Consider the following 18,213-nt stretch of genomic DNA (forward strand, 5'->3'; position numbering starts at 1 on the left):
CTTAATTCCCATGCCAGTAGTTTGCAATAGAGTTCGTGCGACATTGTTTAATATGCTTAAATCGATCAGGTCCTAGGTGAACTCCTCCATACCTTAAAACAGTGTGTAAAAAGAAGAGCACAAACTGACACAGTGTCTCTTACCATCTTGAGACAACCACTAGTACATTGCAAACATCCATTACCTTTAAAATGATATTTAATTGATTCATCCATAAATCTATCTATGCATCTATTTATCATCCATTCCTCCATCTATCTGTCTATCCATCTATTCTACCTGTAACAAATGTAGCAACCGTCCACCCAGCTGCATTTTCTCCATCATCTTCACAATCCTGTACTAACACACCTCCTTTATTCTCATCAAATAAATCTTTAACTACATTAAAAAATCATTTAATATTTTCCATTCATTCACCTGTATGCCAAGATATTATGAGTTGCCATGGCAATTTTACGATTCTCCTTCAAGATACTCATTACTTGTTTAACCTGTATATAAAACAGCTTTCACAATGTAGACAGACATCATCCAATACCACCTCCTGAGATGAATGTACTTCCGTTGCATGTGCTTGAAATGTGCTCTTCCTATCCACGAGAGATTCTCCATGTATGATATTTGGAGAGTAAACCACATCTACAGGAGTGAAGTCTGTATCAATTTCTGACTATCATCTACACAAAAATTTTAAAATAAGTTGATATATATTTCGATAATTTACTAGGAGATTGTATAGTTAAATCAATTAAATCCTCTTTAATGATATTCATCACTTCTGGTTCTTCTACATCACTTAATTCTAATGTTGTCTCCGACACTGTATTAACAATTGTTTCTTTAGTCGCTAGTGATAACTAAATTCTTTAACATACATTTCTTTGCTCTGTTGGTAATATACTCTCTAATCCATTCAACAGATTGATAAATAACAACGTCACCAATACTAAAAAACAACAATGATAGTAATTATTTTTGATGTACTAGTTTTTACAATAATAATTTATTCACTAAAAATTTGTTACCAGTATAATTTTAAATGTAACAATAATAAATAAAATAATGAGAGGATTTATCAACTTACTTGAACAGTTCATTCACATGAATAGCAATTTCTTGCTTTTCTTTGTCACTTAACTCTGATCTCCTATGTACAATTGTCATCATTTCACTGCAACAGACACAAAAAAACACTACCTTATTTCAAATACAGGTGGTGAACAACTTGGATAGTCTGCAGGCAGTATTACCTGTACATGATACAGCACTCACTAATGTATATAACAATACCAACTTTAATTTCCATAGCCCCATATTCAGCGACACTTGGTTGAATGTTGATTATACAAGTTGAATCATTTAAAAGATTAAAGTCACTACCATAAATTGCTTCAAGAGATTCTAGTTCTTCTAACTGAACATTATAATAAAAATTACATCATAGCATCACGAGAACCTACACTTTATACAAACCTGAATTGTTTTATCTTCCTCCATACAAATGGTCACACCCATCAACCCCTGATTATATTTAATGGTTAATAAACTATTTTATGGTGTAATTATTAATTTTCCTACATAACTACAAGTTATATTATTATATAGAGTACATTTTAATACGGTACTGTAATCACAAATATCAGTCTTTCTTATTTTACTGTTCTTTTCTCCTACTATGTCCTCAGTATTAGCTTGAGAGCTCCGTTTTGTACCAATTGTAATAACATCTTCTTTTAGCGTATCTTTTTACCCACTGTTTAGCATTTTCAAGGAATTTTGGTCTATTGTATTTATATTCATGAGATATGTCTGCCATTAATCCATCATCAGGATTAGCTTCAGCTAATAACAGTTGTATCGATGTTAATACTGTGTGTGGGTGTATGTGAAAAATAGAAAAGTGATCCTGATTGTCATCTAGCTCTATATTTCATTGATATAGTCTCATACCCAGGGCTACATACCTATAGGTCTGGGAATGAGACTAGTGAAGTTTTAGTATTAACCTGTTGAGAGGTTGTGAGCTGGTTTCCAGGACCCTTGAGGGGGCATTTTTAAAACATCGAGACAAATTCTACCTTTATCGTCAATATTAGGATGATAAATTTGAGTCAAAAGTGGACTTTAGGAGGCTCAAATGGATACCTACCAGCAATTAAAGATGATTTAAAACTTTATATTATATAATCACCTTTACCTTTCTGGTACAAGTATCTCTAGTTTAAAGACACCTCCTTCATACGGTGTATCAACAGCACCCACTAGTCTGACTTCCATTGGTTCAGTTTATCGTTGCTAGGCCAACATGTAATACCGTGTGGAGGATCAGTTGAAAGCACTTTGCAGCTCTTTCTTCAGCCTTCCCAAACAATGCATATTCCTTTAGAAATAATTATTAGAAAGGAATTAGAGAAGACAGTTTAAATTTCCCGCAATAAAATAAAATTTTTGATATTCAATAATTATTGATTAATAATAATTATTATTATTATTGAAGGTGTGGTCAATTAATTTAAATGGCCAATGCCTCTTGAGCAGTTTTTCATGTTGCAGTTGTATTTGTAAGTCACTGAGTTTTTTGTTTGAGAACATTTAATCATGATAGAACAATAGTCTCAGGTCGTAGAGCACCAGTACTCTAGAAAGAGAGAGAGAGGAGAGAGACTCACTATTGTTACTAACACCTCAAATACCTCAACATTGAAGAAAAATTTATTTGGTTTGCTTTTATAGTCAAAAAGGAGCTTGAGGTTGAGCTACAAGAGACAATACATTACATCACAATTACATCATGTAACTTACATTCATCTTCTAATTCAGTGTATTCACTTTTAGGCCTATAATAATAATAAAAAAATTACAAAATTTAAAAAGACCGTATATTTATAATTCATTTAATTAATATCTATAATACAGACAATAATGAATACTCAGAATCTATTACTCTCCATACACTATAACTCATACACTATAACTATAAATATAAGATATTACAACTATATATTTTACTGTAAACTAACATATAAAGACTAACCACTCCTCTGGTTTAGGATATGTAGTGTGTCTTAATGCATTATCAGGATCATATTCAAAGGCCACGCCCGCTGTTGGACTCCATTTAGCATGCTCTTTACCAAATCCCTAGAGAGAACTAAAATATACCAATGATCATTACCAATATGTACTTTAGTAGCATATGCTTTCAGTTTTTAATTCCTACAAATTAAAAATAAATAAAAAATAAGTTTTTTTTTCTTACTTGTCCCTTTCGGAGTTTGACTATCAAAATATCTACAGATATTGAAAGAGGTTGGAATAATAAAAGAGTTAAAAATTGACAGCATACCATCAACTAAACCATAATCTGAAGACTCGCTTTCCCTATTTGATGATGTCACCTTCATATTGTGGAAGAGAGATGAGAGAAAGAGAGAGAGAGTAAAATAGGAGCTGAGATACATTTAGAAATATTTTTACCGGTACAACTTGTTGATTTGAAGAGTTTAAATCTCTTGTCGTGACTGATCTTGTTGAGTCATCAGTACATTTTACATCTAGAGTGTATTCTACTGCACAATTTGGACAGAAATCATACAAGTACAATCCTAAATAAAGAGCTAAATTAGATTATTAGTATTATCAATTAATTACTCTAGAATATTGCATTGTATCAACAGCTTCATCACTAGTTAATGGAATTAATCCTATGTTGACGGATAGATAGATGAATAAAAATCAATAAATGGATGAATGAATTAATTATCGAATAGATGAATGGACGGATAGTTGAAGGGATTGATGGATGTGTGGATGGACCCCACTAACCAATTCGATGTGCAATAAATTCATCATGTAATACTGTTGAATTATTGATGAGATGAATCCAATCAATTGCTGATCAAATAGAAATCATGTCTCAATTAAAATACCATTACTTCATATACAGAACAATATCATTATGAAATTAATAACGTGTTAAGTCTCACCAAGAGTAGGCACTTCAGATATGAAGATACGTCTCATAGCATTAGCCATACTGGACAAAGAGATGTTAATAAAACAATCTAAACACACCTACCTGAGATCAGTTCTCTCTACTATAAATTTCACATTTTCCTCAGTAATTTCCTGACTTTTATAAGAGGGTTATTAGCATAAGGCATGATCCCAAGAGAACTCTAGCTCCACCCAGTCTCCACCCTCAATTAAAATTACACGTGTCAGTTATCAAAATGAGTCAACCTGCGCTTAACTCCAACCCTTTTCAACGCAAGCTTCAAGCTTTAGACTACCACTCATCTGCAAATATTGACATTGACAACCCTAACGATCTAAAAACTCTTGTAATTTGGCTAGAGGATTTGAAAATAAGACATTACAAGATTGAAGATAGGGGACCGTTACGCAATGACACTGGAGACAACTGGATGACGGCATTTAAGAATTATACCGCTGCTTTGCAATGTCCATACGATCCTGTCCAATCTTTATATGCAACTATTGACTGGCTTTTAAGTATAGCTTTAAGATATGAATACAGTGAGAAGGTTGATAGTATCCAGAACTTCAACGAGGACTGAAAGTGGGCGGGGCTCAAAACTAATCACTACCAGTGACCGGTACTGCTTCTTTAAATATTGATCCTTTTGATCAATATTTAAAAAAGGTGTTGAAGCATTAGCTAGAATTCTCCAGGTTACTAAGCATCCTGATCCAGCTGTTATTTTGTCTGCTTGTAGATTGGTTATTGAAGAGAAACTCAATGAAGAAGCATTGAAACTCTTGCTGAAGACTCGGCAGCAAAAGTAGACATTGAAAAAACATCAAACATTTTATTGTTACTCCAAAAGAATGTGGTTTTGAGTTGGATGATCCAGTCCCTTGCTGAAGCTGCAAAGGTTTTAAGATTATTACATATTAAAGAACTTAGAGAACTACAGACAAAAATTAATGAGCTCATTGTTGCTGTTCAAGCTCTTACTGCTGATCCAAAGGACTGATCAAGCCTTAGGACAAGTGGGGCGTTAATAGATATTTACTTTTTTATAATAAGAACATGATTGTTAATAGTAATTCTATTTCATCTTATACATGAAAATTTTAATAATAAAATATTTTAATTATAAATTATTATTAATGTTCGAATTATATATATTCACATTATTAGATCAATAGTGTAATTTGTTTGCTGAAGGTATGAGACAAAAACAACATTTTAAAATTTAAAGAATAATTCTTATAATGGACAATTACCACTATGTTTAAGGCTGTGACATTTCTAATGTGTTCAGTAATAGCTCCTAGTGGATCAGCTTGAAACGCTGGATGAACTAATACCTCCTTGAAATGTTTTGTTTCACCATATCTGAAATATCTTGGTATTAAGAGAGGATACAATATACTCACATTGTACGTTTTGAAGTGATATAAAGGTTTAGGTTGATTCTTTTTCCTTTTTCTTTTTAAACTAGTAAAAAGTAGAATAACATTGAAAAAATAGAACTATCAAACATTCACAGCAACCTAGTATAGCTAGTCTACTATTAGCGAACAGCAATGTCATAGTTCTATTAGTAGCAACTTATTTGACTTAACTGTTTATCCATTGACTGCTCTTCCATAGTACTCCTTTCAATTTCATTCAGAGCTAACAGTAATGGATTCAAGTCACCAACTATAACATTTTTTTTTCCTTTTCTCTGCTGCTTTTTCTGCTTCTCTAACCATACGACAAGCCTCTATTTCTGTGAGTAAGAGAACATTTATACTGCTCTATAAAGTATTAAAAATTCTCACTCTGCATCCAATGATCATGTCTTAATTTCCGTCGATCCCTTTTTCTTCATTATTTCCCTTTCTGATAGCTGACTCTGATCATTGCCACCACTTTACACTCTCTACCATCGTAACCTTGTCTTTAGTAGTCTCTTTTTTAAGACTTACAAACGGTAACTTGTTTAAAAAATCGCTTGAAGAGGCATAACAGATTCTAATGATTTCACACTATTGCACTAGATAGATATAATAGATCGCATTTGTATCGCTAAAAAATGTAAGTAACATACCCAGTCCATGTGAACGCCATGATCCTGCTCTTTGTCGGCTGGTTTAGGAGCTGATATGTGTAATCTGGTCTTTCTTCTTCTCGCCTTCATAGCCATGATGGAAATGGGCGTGGTTACATAATTACTATAAAACCGAAAAAACGTGATGTGAAAATGAAAGAAAATGACAAAATTGAGTAAAATTTGTAGAATCAAAAAAAGACATTTGAAAAAAGAATGAAAAATAATTTTATTCAAGAGGATGAAGAAGCAGTAACTGTAGAAGATTGATGGACATCGTACAGATCAAGAATGCCTTCTCTCTCGTTCTAAATGAAACAAAAAAATCATTGTCCGTGGGAGCCGGAGAAAGACATAACACTGGAGCATTACCTAAAAAAAGAAAAACTCTTTCTCCACTAGTTCTGTAAAAACAATGCATTGTTTGTTTAAATAGAATACAATATCCTGCTATATATCACAAAAATAATAGATCTTACTGTGCGATTGTATAAGTTCTTGGATAACTTCTTTATTTGGTATTCATTAGATGATGACATCCATCACGTCATTGTCTTTCTCAGATGATGCCGTAGGTAATAGTAATACTCCAGGTATTGAGGGTAGGGATTTCAACAGGTTCTTTTGCTACTGTATTGTTGGCTGTAAGTGACTTGTTGAGAGAGGGATCAGTTGGAACAGATGATGTTTATTATTGGTAACTCAGTAGAATTGGTATGAGATGAAGTTTCAGATGACTCAGAGTGGGTAATTCGAGGGATTTTGGAAGGTGAAGTTTCAGAATGTTGTTCTCTTTTTGCCAAGTTTTGTTTGATCTTCCGTCTTTTCTTCTTCCCCTCCTATTACAAGTACTTAATGGGACCAGACAGACTTCTTAAATGAAGACAACAAAGGCCACTGATACCCTAATAGTGAGTATAATATTACGTTATTCAGAAATACTTGATCCATCCTTTAAACCTACCATATCAGGATTATCTACAGATATTCGGTTGTCAGCTGGAGCTTTGAATAGCCAGCAACTGTTTTCTCTATTAATAAGAAAAAAAATATCGAAATCCATCCATTTTATAGCAACTTACTCTTAAAGGAAGGTATATTCTGATGTCTTCATAACTAACAAATGCTAAAGTGAAAAGATTGTTAAGGAAATAAATCATAGATCCTTTAAACTTAAAAAAGACACTCGTTCTTTATGCATTATAGTTATAGGATATTTATTGTTTCCAGGATCATCTACAATGTTATGTAAACACTGTCTTATTTTAGTACACTGTGATCAAGATCATGTTCACAACTAGCCAACTTGTCTCTCTTCTCTTTTAAACGTTCTACTTCCATCTGCATGTCTAAAGTATCGCCAAAGTCAGTGGCACCTCTGTATGAATTAAAAGAGCATTAAATAGAGAATCTGATCAAACACGTACAAGTTAGTAGAACAAACTCTATTTGTCACAATCTTACTAAGAGTTAAGCTTTTTATCAGAAACATTACATAATTTTGATGTGATAGACACAAGTGTCCACATTCTTTGTTGACTCAGTTTCAAAAGGGTATGGTATTGGTGGCCAGGCACCGCCCACAAAAACAAGGAATCCTACTCCTTTATATATACAACTAATTACTATAACGACTTACTTCCATTTTATACTGTTCTTGGATTCTTTTTCAATTAGGCCAATTCCTTCAAGAACGTTAGTAATATCATATATTCTTCTTTTCTGTTTGACTTCAAGGAGATCAACAGCCATAATAATAAAAAAGGTATTAAATTAATTGTAAATATTTTATATTCACAGTAACTGAATGGTCAAGTCACTATCAATCCCCTTATTAACATGGGGCGTCCATTTTAGTCACCTTCTTTAAATCAAGGATGCCACCTTCAGATGATTGTAATAACTCCACAAACTTTGATGTGAGTAGGCCCAACGACTTTCGTGTCTTCCTGAAACAGGGGGGTGGTGACGTTCTATCCTCTGAGTGCCGAATATTTTAGGAATGACATTAGAGTGTATCCCAAGTTTTTCAAATTAATTATGACGTCTCTAATAAAGCGCTAATATGTTTACGGAAGTATACGGAAACATTCTGAAATTTGTACAGAAATGCAACGGACAAACAAATCAATTGTTACTCCGTATACCCCCTACCCTCATGGCATCTGAGGCTGTTTCCCAAACTTTTTTGCAGTCACTCTTCGACGTAGTCCTATTGGCAGGCCATGGTGGACAAGAAGAACACTAGAAGCCCTTGGTCTGAAAAAGAGAAATCAAATTGTTATCTGTAAGAGCACGCCTTCAGTTAATGGACAATTGAGACATGTAAAGATGGTTGATATCAAACCAGTTGTATTTAGAAACTGATATACACAATTCACCACGTGGAGAAGAGATGCTATTAGACAATGGAGAGTTCTTTGTGTCTGAGGGAAACATTAAGAGCACTATCACAAGATGTAGAGAGACGTTTAACTAACAAACAATCTTAATATTAAACCAAGAATCATGGAAATATTAATAATAATAATAAAATTAATTCTAACTATAGCCAACCTTCTAGTTAGTTGTAACCACGTGGTAGTGATGGGAAAACACAGAAGGAACCGAAAGGCTTCTAGAAAACGACGACGTTCTCAATTCTCTAGAACTGACCCAAATGATAGCACAGTACCAATGTCAACAAAACGTCATCACTGCAATTCTATGTTGGAAAAAGTATGATCAATTAATGAATGTATTAAATTAATAGTAGACACTTTTATAATTGGCAGTTCCTATATATATAAGTCCAGCAGAAACTCTCCATACTTTATTGCATATTAATCCACCTCTTAAAATTAACTATATGCAGTAAAGTATAGACTTTCTATCAGAGCTATAGGCAATGCCTGATGTGTTTTTGTGATAGATTGTAATACTGTAATTGGTAAGACTAGGTGGGTGGAGCTTTTCATTTTTGACTCGTCCCACACATGCCACATGAAACATTGTTGACCAATTATTGTTATTATTTAAATTCTACTCTTTTTTACTAGTTGAAATGTGAGAATCCTGCTGAACGACAGTGGCGTGTCATTCACTGGCAAACATAGTCATCCGGGAGGACGCACTGGAGGAATTTCCCCTACAACAACTGTTATCTAATGGACTCCTTGAAAATCTATCTAGTTTAATTGTAAACGATCCTCTCTGGATTATCAGAGAAGCTGCCTTTGGAGTTCTTAGGTTAGCTATAATGATAATACCATTTATTGTGTCTTAATTTTTAATGCTATTTCATTTCAGAAATCTAAGTCTAAGTTTTGGGGATGATGTCATTGAGCAAATAGTTACCAGTAATACACTTGAACGTATAGCAGCTGCTTTGAAACAGGTTACTATAGCAACCAATAGTTACTTCTTTGCATATGACACCATGTTTTATGTTTTGATGTGCTGATAAATTGTATGTTTGTTTTGGCCTATATCCCAAATTGTGGTGGTGTATTTTTGTATGCAAGTATTTGAAGTAGATGAATAAACAGTCTTCAATATGATCCATTATCATGAGCAATAATCATATGACAATTAATTATTTTCTTATCCCTGTACAGTCTCATGAATTGGCTGTACAGTTCTCTTCTGGTACTCTTCAACCTTCAGAAGATCTCACATCTGAAAAACTTATTCAGTACCACAGAACAATGTTTGTACTTACTAATAACTATCAGGTGAGAAGGAATGTCATTCTTTAACAAGTTACTTTTTTATTCTTTGTACTTTCCAGTGAGGCTAATGACAGTCCTAAATTAATGGAAGTTATCTTTCAACCAAGAATTCCTTCTCCTGTTTAATGCAATATATCACTAGTTTTGTATTTCCAACTAAACACAGAGCTCTTGCAGGTAATACTTAGAGCTACTACTGAAAATAATATTCAAAATACCAATATTGAATATTCTTCATTTATATAGCTCAATGTATGATTACGTTAACTGAAGATAAAAGGTGTTGTCAAGTCCTACTTCAATCTTTACCCGAGAACTGTCACAACTCTTACAAGTTTCTTGAGTCTTTCTGTAGAAGACCAATATCATATCTTAGCCAGAGTATCTGTTGCAGGTGGAGCAGATAATTTTTAGTGCTATCTATATTGTTGCTAAGAAACAGCATTAGTTTTGGTGAATTTATTCTCTCTCTCTCTCTCTCTCTCTTGTATAGGTATTATACTGAATCTTTTGTCAGAGATCACTGACTTTGGTCTCCAATCTCAACTTACTCAACAAATGGCCACTGTCTTGGTAGACATTATTGATATAAACTTTGACTCTTTAATGGAATCTTTGAGACTTGATTCTCCTGACTCACATCTTCTAATGCTGCAGTATGCTTGTCAATTTTATAGTTCATTTGATAAAATGGCTCAGATTTTAGATCAAGGTGAAGCCTTCCTTCAAAGTATACAAACTGCCTAGAATTAGTTGCCAATTTGTGTTATAAGGAGGAGAAGGGGGATGATGGTAGGATGTACCCTCAATATGCATTTTATGTACATTATCTTTATCAGACAAGGATTGTGATGAGAGGCGGACTGGATTAGAAGAGGAAGATATTATGGCTGTAGAAGACTCTCACCAAATCATAGCAACTGTTGTATCAGTCATAACTGAAATACAACTTCACATAAAGGTATGTTAAGCATTTATACTCTGTCTACTCTCTTTCCTTCTCTATATGGTAGATCTTGAGATGGTGCCAGTTCAACCAAAATGACTATAATATATTAACAGTTGGTAATGTAGGTTTAAACCTTTATAAAAAGTAAGGCTGCCAACTGTTTGAAGACAAAATTACAATATCTCTAGAATTCCTGCATACAAGAACGAGCTGTTATAGCAACTATGAATATAGTAACTGTTTTACCACTAGAGTGCTGGGGAGAGGAGGGTGTGGCTGCTCTTTGGTCAACACTGTGTCAGATAGCATCACTTAGTCAAGAAGGTTGGTAATGAAGGAAGTATGTATTATGTTGTAATCTCTTGAAGATATAAATGAAGACAGTTGTGATATGATGGAAGCTTGTCTCAATACAATTGTGACTCTGTCTAGAAAATGTCAAGAAGCTAACATTATTGTAAGTCTAAATAATACAAGTAACAGTAGTATTAAGAAACTGTGTAATATATTGTTATATTCAATTTACATGTAGTATGTGTGTTGTTTATCCAGCTGGCAACTGGTGAACAGCTTGCCATTTTTTTTTTCCAACTAAAAGACAATACCAGCTCTCCTACATTAAGAGCTTGTGTTGCGGCTGTTATTGGAGCAATTGGAAAGACAAGTTTAATAACCACTCAACCAGAACGATTTATATTATTAGAGGTATTTGGATGACTACAAGTTACCATTAGTATCTCTCTCTCTCTCTCTCTCTCTCCCTGCAGCCTATCATTTCATGTTTAAAGAACACAGTAGCAAAAGACACTTCTCTAATTGTTTGTTGTCTTGCTCTAGATGCCATGTTTGACATTCTTGGTGATGATAATTGTCCTCCTGAACTAATAACAATTGATCTGTTAACTCTTTTACAAACTACCAAACAAAATCCTAAGGACACAAGTGAGTAACACACAACTAATGATACCACATGATAAGATGCTAGTTACATATTTAACCCTTTATATGGAAATTTAAAGGGTTAAATATATATGTCAAGTTGTGTTTAATAGACAAAGTAACTGTCTTTTCTGTAACTGTAATTAGTTTAGACTCACAATTAATTATCTGTAGTTACACATATGTATCTGGAGATGTGTATGTGTTTGTTCTTTTATTTATAGGTACAGAAAGAACAACAGCACCTGGAAAAATATGGTGTCCTTGTTGATACAGTACAAACTAACCTACCTCTATTTATAGAGTACTTGAAAAATCAAAAATAATATCAACACAACAGCAGCTGTATTGATTAATATTACTAAACATGTTTTAAAAATTGAAATTTTAAAACTATTAAACTTGTTTAATGATCCATCGATCATATGCACTACATATTATAAGGGCGTGGTCAGTTATTTATTATTAAGTTTTGCAGCAGCTCCAGTATCCATAAACCAGTGTAGTTCTCCCTTGACTGGTCTAACAAGACCTGCTGGCAGAGGGTCTTGTCCTTCTGAGGGTTCCAAGCACCCTTTGACAGCATCTACTTTACTAGACCCTGTTGCAACCACAAAAATATTTCTTGCTTGGTTTAGTACAGGGATTGTCAATGTTATACGTGATGAAGGTGGTTTTGGACTGTCTGTAATGGGTATGACCAGCTTTTCTCCGTTTCCTGGAGACCAGGATGACCAGGAAATAAAGAGCAAGTATGTCCATCTGGTCCCATTCCCAGTATCAATAAATCAAATGATGGGGAATGAGTCTGTGGGATGGACTTGTTTGATTTTTAGGATGTAGTCTTCAGCTGCTCCACTCACATCCAACAAAGGATCAATAGCAAATACATTCTCAGCTGGTAATGAGATATGATCAAACAGCTCTTGTTTAAAGAATGCATATGTACTGTCTTCACTACTGAACGGTACATGTCGCTCATCACAAAAGAAAACCCGCCAATTATGCCAATCAAACATCTCCACGAGTTCGGAATCCTTGAGAGACATACTTTGAAACACTACCCCCTGAAAGCCCACAGAAAAGAATCCATGATCTTCAACAGACTTTTTAGCAATTTCAGCTATCATGTCGCAAACTTTCGTCTGCACTTCATCTCCTGATGCATGTATATGTAATTGAGGAGCTGCCATAGTTTTGCAGGGCTAAGTAAATAAAGGGTTAAAATTAGAGAGCCTTTTTTTAACCCTTTAATTACTTGAGGATTCAAAATAATAAATAAACAAACAAAACCGATTATGGCAAGTCAAACAGAGCCGTCTGCAGAAGAACTTAAAGTAGAGTAAGTAAAAAGATGTCCTTCGTGTCGTTTACTTTTACTTGAAGGTACGTTGCTGAGGAGAAATACCACGAAGACAGAATTAGTCATGTTGAAAGAAACTTCTCGGGACTGTCAATGTGTATGGGAGGTGTAGCTAGAAAAAACTGCTCTCATGAGAGACAAAGGAGATAAGTTAGCAAAAACTGATTCAAGTTAGTTCTAGAGTTTTCTAATAATTTATACACCAATCATGACAATTTCCTACACAAAGTTTAATAAGCTTGGACACCCACTTGTACCTTCATTGACAAAGATTCTCTTTAGGATATGTCAGCTGGTGAGACAGGGTCACTCAAGACAGCTCTAGATGGACTATCAGATTGCTTTGGGGGTTTAGAGGACTACAGACAAACAGAAGTACACACCGCGTACATAGATACATGTAATTGTTATCACATATAGTTGGATAGACTTGAAGCTAAAGTTGTAAAGCCATTATGGAATACGATAATGTCTGTCGAAAAGCTAAGGTAAAGAGAGACAATAGTATACGCACCCTACGTACCTACCCCACTTTTAAGCTTACTAATGAGAACATATTCTTGGTCTATTTTATAGGAAGAATTGAGAGCGTGCCACACAGACAGAGTTAAAGTTGTTAACCAGCAGAGAAATCTAGACAGAATGCGTATTCGTGAGCCGTCCAATAGGAAACGAATTGTATCCCACACATACATACTACACACCTCTGACAATAACTTGTTAACACATAATATCTCTACTTTAATAATGTTGTATGCCTTAATAGTATGTCTTCAGACACAGGTATTTGTCATCACATTCTTGCTTTTAAACCCAGTCTATCAAAAAAATGCCATATTTTCACATCTTTTCAATTTAGTTAGAAACAACTTTACAGAAAGCCAAATTCACAACGATTACAATCATCAAAATCATTAGAGGATTACATGCACGGGTTTGAGAGGAAACGGGTCCACGACCTTAAGGTAGTAAATCAATCCAATGTTTTTGACTATTAATAATAATAACTATTGTAACACTGTTGTGTTCTAATTATAGGAAATATTAGGAGAATATATTCATATTGAAATGGTCTTCCATGCAAAGGCATTAGAATTGTTTACAGTAGCTTATCAGCATTTGGAGAGTATTAACGAAGATTGAGGCAATTGAAGTAAGAGAAATAAACCACAAATGATCTATACTTGTTCCATCCTTCAAACAATTGTCTAGTTATTTCAAAATGGGCTTCAACAACGTAAAAGAGGAGGTGTACTAAATGAACCATTGCCATCTAATACCCCCATCCATAGAACAGGTTCAGAACCCTCCCTCACTTCACAGCCATGAGACCCACTACCACTCTGAAAATAATAACTAGATTATAATTATTGGTAACCCCGTCACTTAGTTATGTTTTTTATATACCATAATTATATTGATTTAAACCACACATATTCTAACAATGCCAAATTCCTTTCTTTTTTGAGAGAAAGAGAGAGAGAGAGAGAGAGAGAGAAATACCTTCAGACAACAAAAATAGATAAGCATATTACATTATTGACTTGTTACAACACACTCCCAAGTTTTGTTGTTAAACAGGACTAAGTTCTATGTAATTGTTTTTAAGAAGACGTCGGTTCATGTCGTGGAGAGCAGCATGTGCTATGCGCTCAGAAGGGAAGGTTACAAAGGCTTTACCATTAGGGGTACCATCATCAAAGCATTGGACCCTGACACTCTCATACTCAACACCATAGTTCTTGAAAAAAGACACAATATCAGAAATGGTAGCTGTTGGAGGTAATCCATGCATTTCGTACGGTTTTCTTCTCTCGCCCACTGCTAACTGATATACCACTATGACCAGGATGGGCAGAAGAATATCGCTCAGTAGTGTAGCTTTCTTCAAAGTCTCTTTTAAGGTCACTCCCACGTCTGGTTCCTCGGGTTCCTTCTACATAAGGAGATTCATATACCATTTGTCTTGGCAGATCATTAGGGGGGATGTTCCCTCTCACCGTCACGATAACCAGTCCACCTATCATAGAAAAACTATCGTAACGAGCATGACTACTTGATCCTTCCCTGCTTCGATTGTTGCCACGGTAACTGCCAACTGATTCATACCGATATCCACCATAATCCTCTCTATCTCTGTATCACCATAACCTTCTTCAAAATGAGGTGGTCCTCCACCTCTACCACGTGATGGGCGTGCCTTTTCCATCATGTATGGTTTCATGTCCAACACTTCTTCCTCTGAACAAGGTTCTATTGTTATCATATGACTACCTTGATAACGATCTCCGTTCCGTTTCAAAGCTTTTTTTAGTTCCTCCGAACTAGCAAATTCAATGTAACCATCACCACGGAATTTATCGTTTTCTCCACGAAACAAATGAACACACCCAACACCTATGATACAGCCATCAAAGAATGACCGGACACCTTTATATAAGGTATTCTGAGGAAACCCAGTACATATGCAAAGCGAGTACGTGGGTTTCTCATGAGTGGAGACCGAGACCGTTGACGGGCACCACTGCCACCCCCCACCACCCCGACTACGATGTCCTCCGTTGTCCTGATTTTGTTGTCCTCCCACATCACTACTACACATTCGATGTAATTCCAATCGTCTTATGCCACTCATAGCAGCCTTTCTGATTTGATCCAATTTCTGTTCGCTGACTTCCATGACATCAATATAACGATCACCAATATGATTCCGGTCCATTAAAAGTGCTACCTTTACTTCATCCTTGTTACGCAATTGTACAAAGGCTAATCCAGAAAACTTTCCATCGTACATGTACATCATGTCAATTCTGTTTTTAGCAATGTTTAAGGGTACTGAAAAATTGTGAAATGTCATCCAAGCGGACATTAAAAGGGAGTCCTCTAAGTAGTACTCCAATTGCAACAGCCATGTTGAATGATCTTCCTCCGTATATATATAAAAAACAGCAACTAGAAATACCAGATAGTTTACAACAAGATCAAATTATAAGTACATAACAATAATGGTAAGTAATATTTAAAGGTAAGGAATGGCCATACACATGCCTAAGAAAGCGGGTAATTGCCTAGTCACCCATTAAAAGCCTGAATACACCCACTTTCCCTTTTTGTGTTGCCTAGCAACAAGACAAGGTGATTAATCAAAGATTTGCCTAAAAGCCAAACCAGATACCAACTTCCATTCTATCCATTATACCATTACTAACCATATATAAAAAGACACCATATTACAACCAGTTTAAGCAGAAATGCCACAGTGGCAATGTTTGACTACAATATATTCAGGAATGGCAGTACATACAGCAATACCAGTTATAATAATAATTCATTGGAACCATTCTTACCACAGTCTTCTAAACTTCACTTGCAGGAAACCAAATACGTTTGCTTTAGCTGTTCACCTGTAAAAAAGAACTTAAACAGTGAAAGTAAAGATCCAGAAGGCAACAACAAATGCGCATGCTCAAATGGAAGGGCGTGTCACCCACGTGGTGTAAAAATGGCTATGAGAAATGTTCACTATGCTTCTACTCTTTGTAGATCTGTACTGAGACTTAGATGGCTGTCTTCTGGACATGCTCTCTCTGAGAAAACAGTCAGAGTTTTAGATAAAGAGTACGTGCGTGATCATATGACTAACATCACACCACCCATACTAAGTCAAGTTGGTCGCAATCTCCATAGAAATTCCACATCATCCTGTGAGCATTATTAAAGAACGAGTCGTACAACATTTTTATAAAACGTACACTAAACGTGTTGGTAATCCTCTATATGTACATATTCAAGATACCCACCTATTGTAACTACAGAACAAAATTTCGACTCTCTTTTGATTCCAAAAGATCATATCTCCCGAAGTAAAAATGACAATTATTACATCAATAGTGATTATGTACTTCGAGCGCATACATCAGCGCATCAAAGAGATTTTGTAAAAATGGGTTTTGATCAGTTCTTGGTCACAGGTGATGTTTACCGACGAGATGAAATCGATTCTAGTCACTATCCAGTATTCCATCAAATGGAAGGAGTACGTGTATTTACTAAACAAGATCTCTTTCACACTGCACAAGATGATACTTTAGAAGTACTTGAGGAGCATCCTGAGGATAGAATTGAGACAGATGAAAAAAAACAGGCTGAACATACAATTGATGCTGCAAAAAATGCTAGAGTTAAATTTAAAAGGAACTTTAGAAGGTGTGGTCAAAGATCTTTTGGTCATGATACAGAAACAAGATGGCTACCTTGTTATTTTCCCTTTACACACCCATCCTATGAGTTAGAGATCAAATTTCAGGGGGAGTGGCTAGAAGTACTTGGATCTGGAATAATGCGACAGGGTATTTTGGACAAAGCTGGGGCTAGTAATAAAGTGGGCTGGGCTTTTGGGTTGGGTCTCGATCGATTGTCCATGTTAATGTTTGATATACCAGACATTAGACTTTTGTGGAGTGAAGACCCAAGATTTTTAGAGCAATTTAAAAATGTCACTCTTGACATAGATACAGACATAAAATTCAAACCTTTCAGCAAGTTTCCACCTTGTTGTAAAGATGTATCATTTTGGATAAGGGACGACTTTAATGCTAATGATTTCTATGAAGTTGTGAGAAGTGTTGGAGGTGATCTCGTTGAAAAAGTTGAATTAATTGATTCCTTCTCGTCTTCTCAGGAAGTCAGTCATTGCTATCGAATTACATATCGTTCAATGGATCGTTCAGTGACCAACGAAGAGATTAATAATTTGCAGGAGAAGCTTAGAAGAGACATAAGCAACAAAACTAAATGTTGAATTAAGATAATAACAGCTAAAGGAGACAAGAAAAGTGTTACTACATTTTGACCACACCTCAATATAGTAACATAAGAAAATAATAAATTGTTTAAATAGACATGTCCAGGTTAAAGGAAACTACCTTCAGTACAACTAATAATGTGTAATGTATTATAGTTAGTTATTATAGATATGAAATAGTTTGTTGTAAAGGTGTTATTTATTTATTAAACAGTTAATGCAATGATAGAAAAGAAACAGATGAAAAATGAACATAATATTTGATTCTGTCAAAAAACCTCGTCCCTACCACCATTTAAATAGAATAATCTATAATAATATCTGAAAAAAATTATTTCTCTCAAAATATTTATATCTTTTTTCAAGATTATAAATATAAT

At 34.8% G+C, this 18,213-nt stretch overlaps 1 protein-coding gene and 1 pseudogene across 1 annotated transcript; one reads left to right on the forward strand and one right to left on the reverse strand.

The window, feature by feature from the left end:
- Positions 1-1,166: 1,166 nt before the first annotated feature.
- On the reverse strand, positions 1,167-4,166 carry LOC121390897 (annotated as a pseudogene).
- Positions 4,167-4,235: 69 nt separating this feature from the next.
- LOC121390898 (RNA transcription, translation and transport factor protein-like) lies at positions 4,236-4,583 on the forward strand. The gene has a single exon (XM_041522761.1). The coding sequence runs from the start codon at positions 4,236-4,238 to the stop codon at positions 4,581-4,583; it is 348 nt and encodes a 115-aa protein (XP_041378695.1).
- The last annotated feature ends 13,630 nt before the right edge of the window (positions 4,584-18,213 follow it).

This window comes from Gigantopelta aegis, unplaced genomic scaffold (assembly GCF_016097555.1).
Source record: "Gigantopelta aegis isolate Gae_Host unplaced genomic scaffold, Gae_host_genome ctg1056_pilon_pilon, whole genome shotgun sequence".
Lineage (NCBI taxonomy): Eukaryota > Metazoa > Mollusca > Gastropoda > Neomphalida > Peltospiridae > Gigantopelta > Gigantopelta aegis.

What these genes read in the sequence shown, in the direction of transcription:
- LOC121390898 (XM_041522761.1), top strand. Translation starts at nt 4,236, where the DNA reads ATGAGTCAACCTGCGCTTAACTCCAACCCTTTTCAACGCAAGCTTCAA.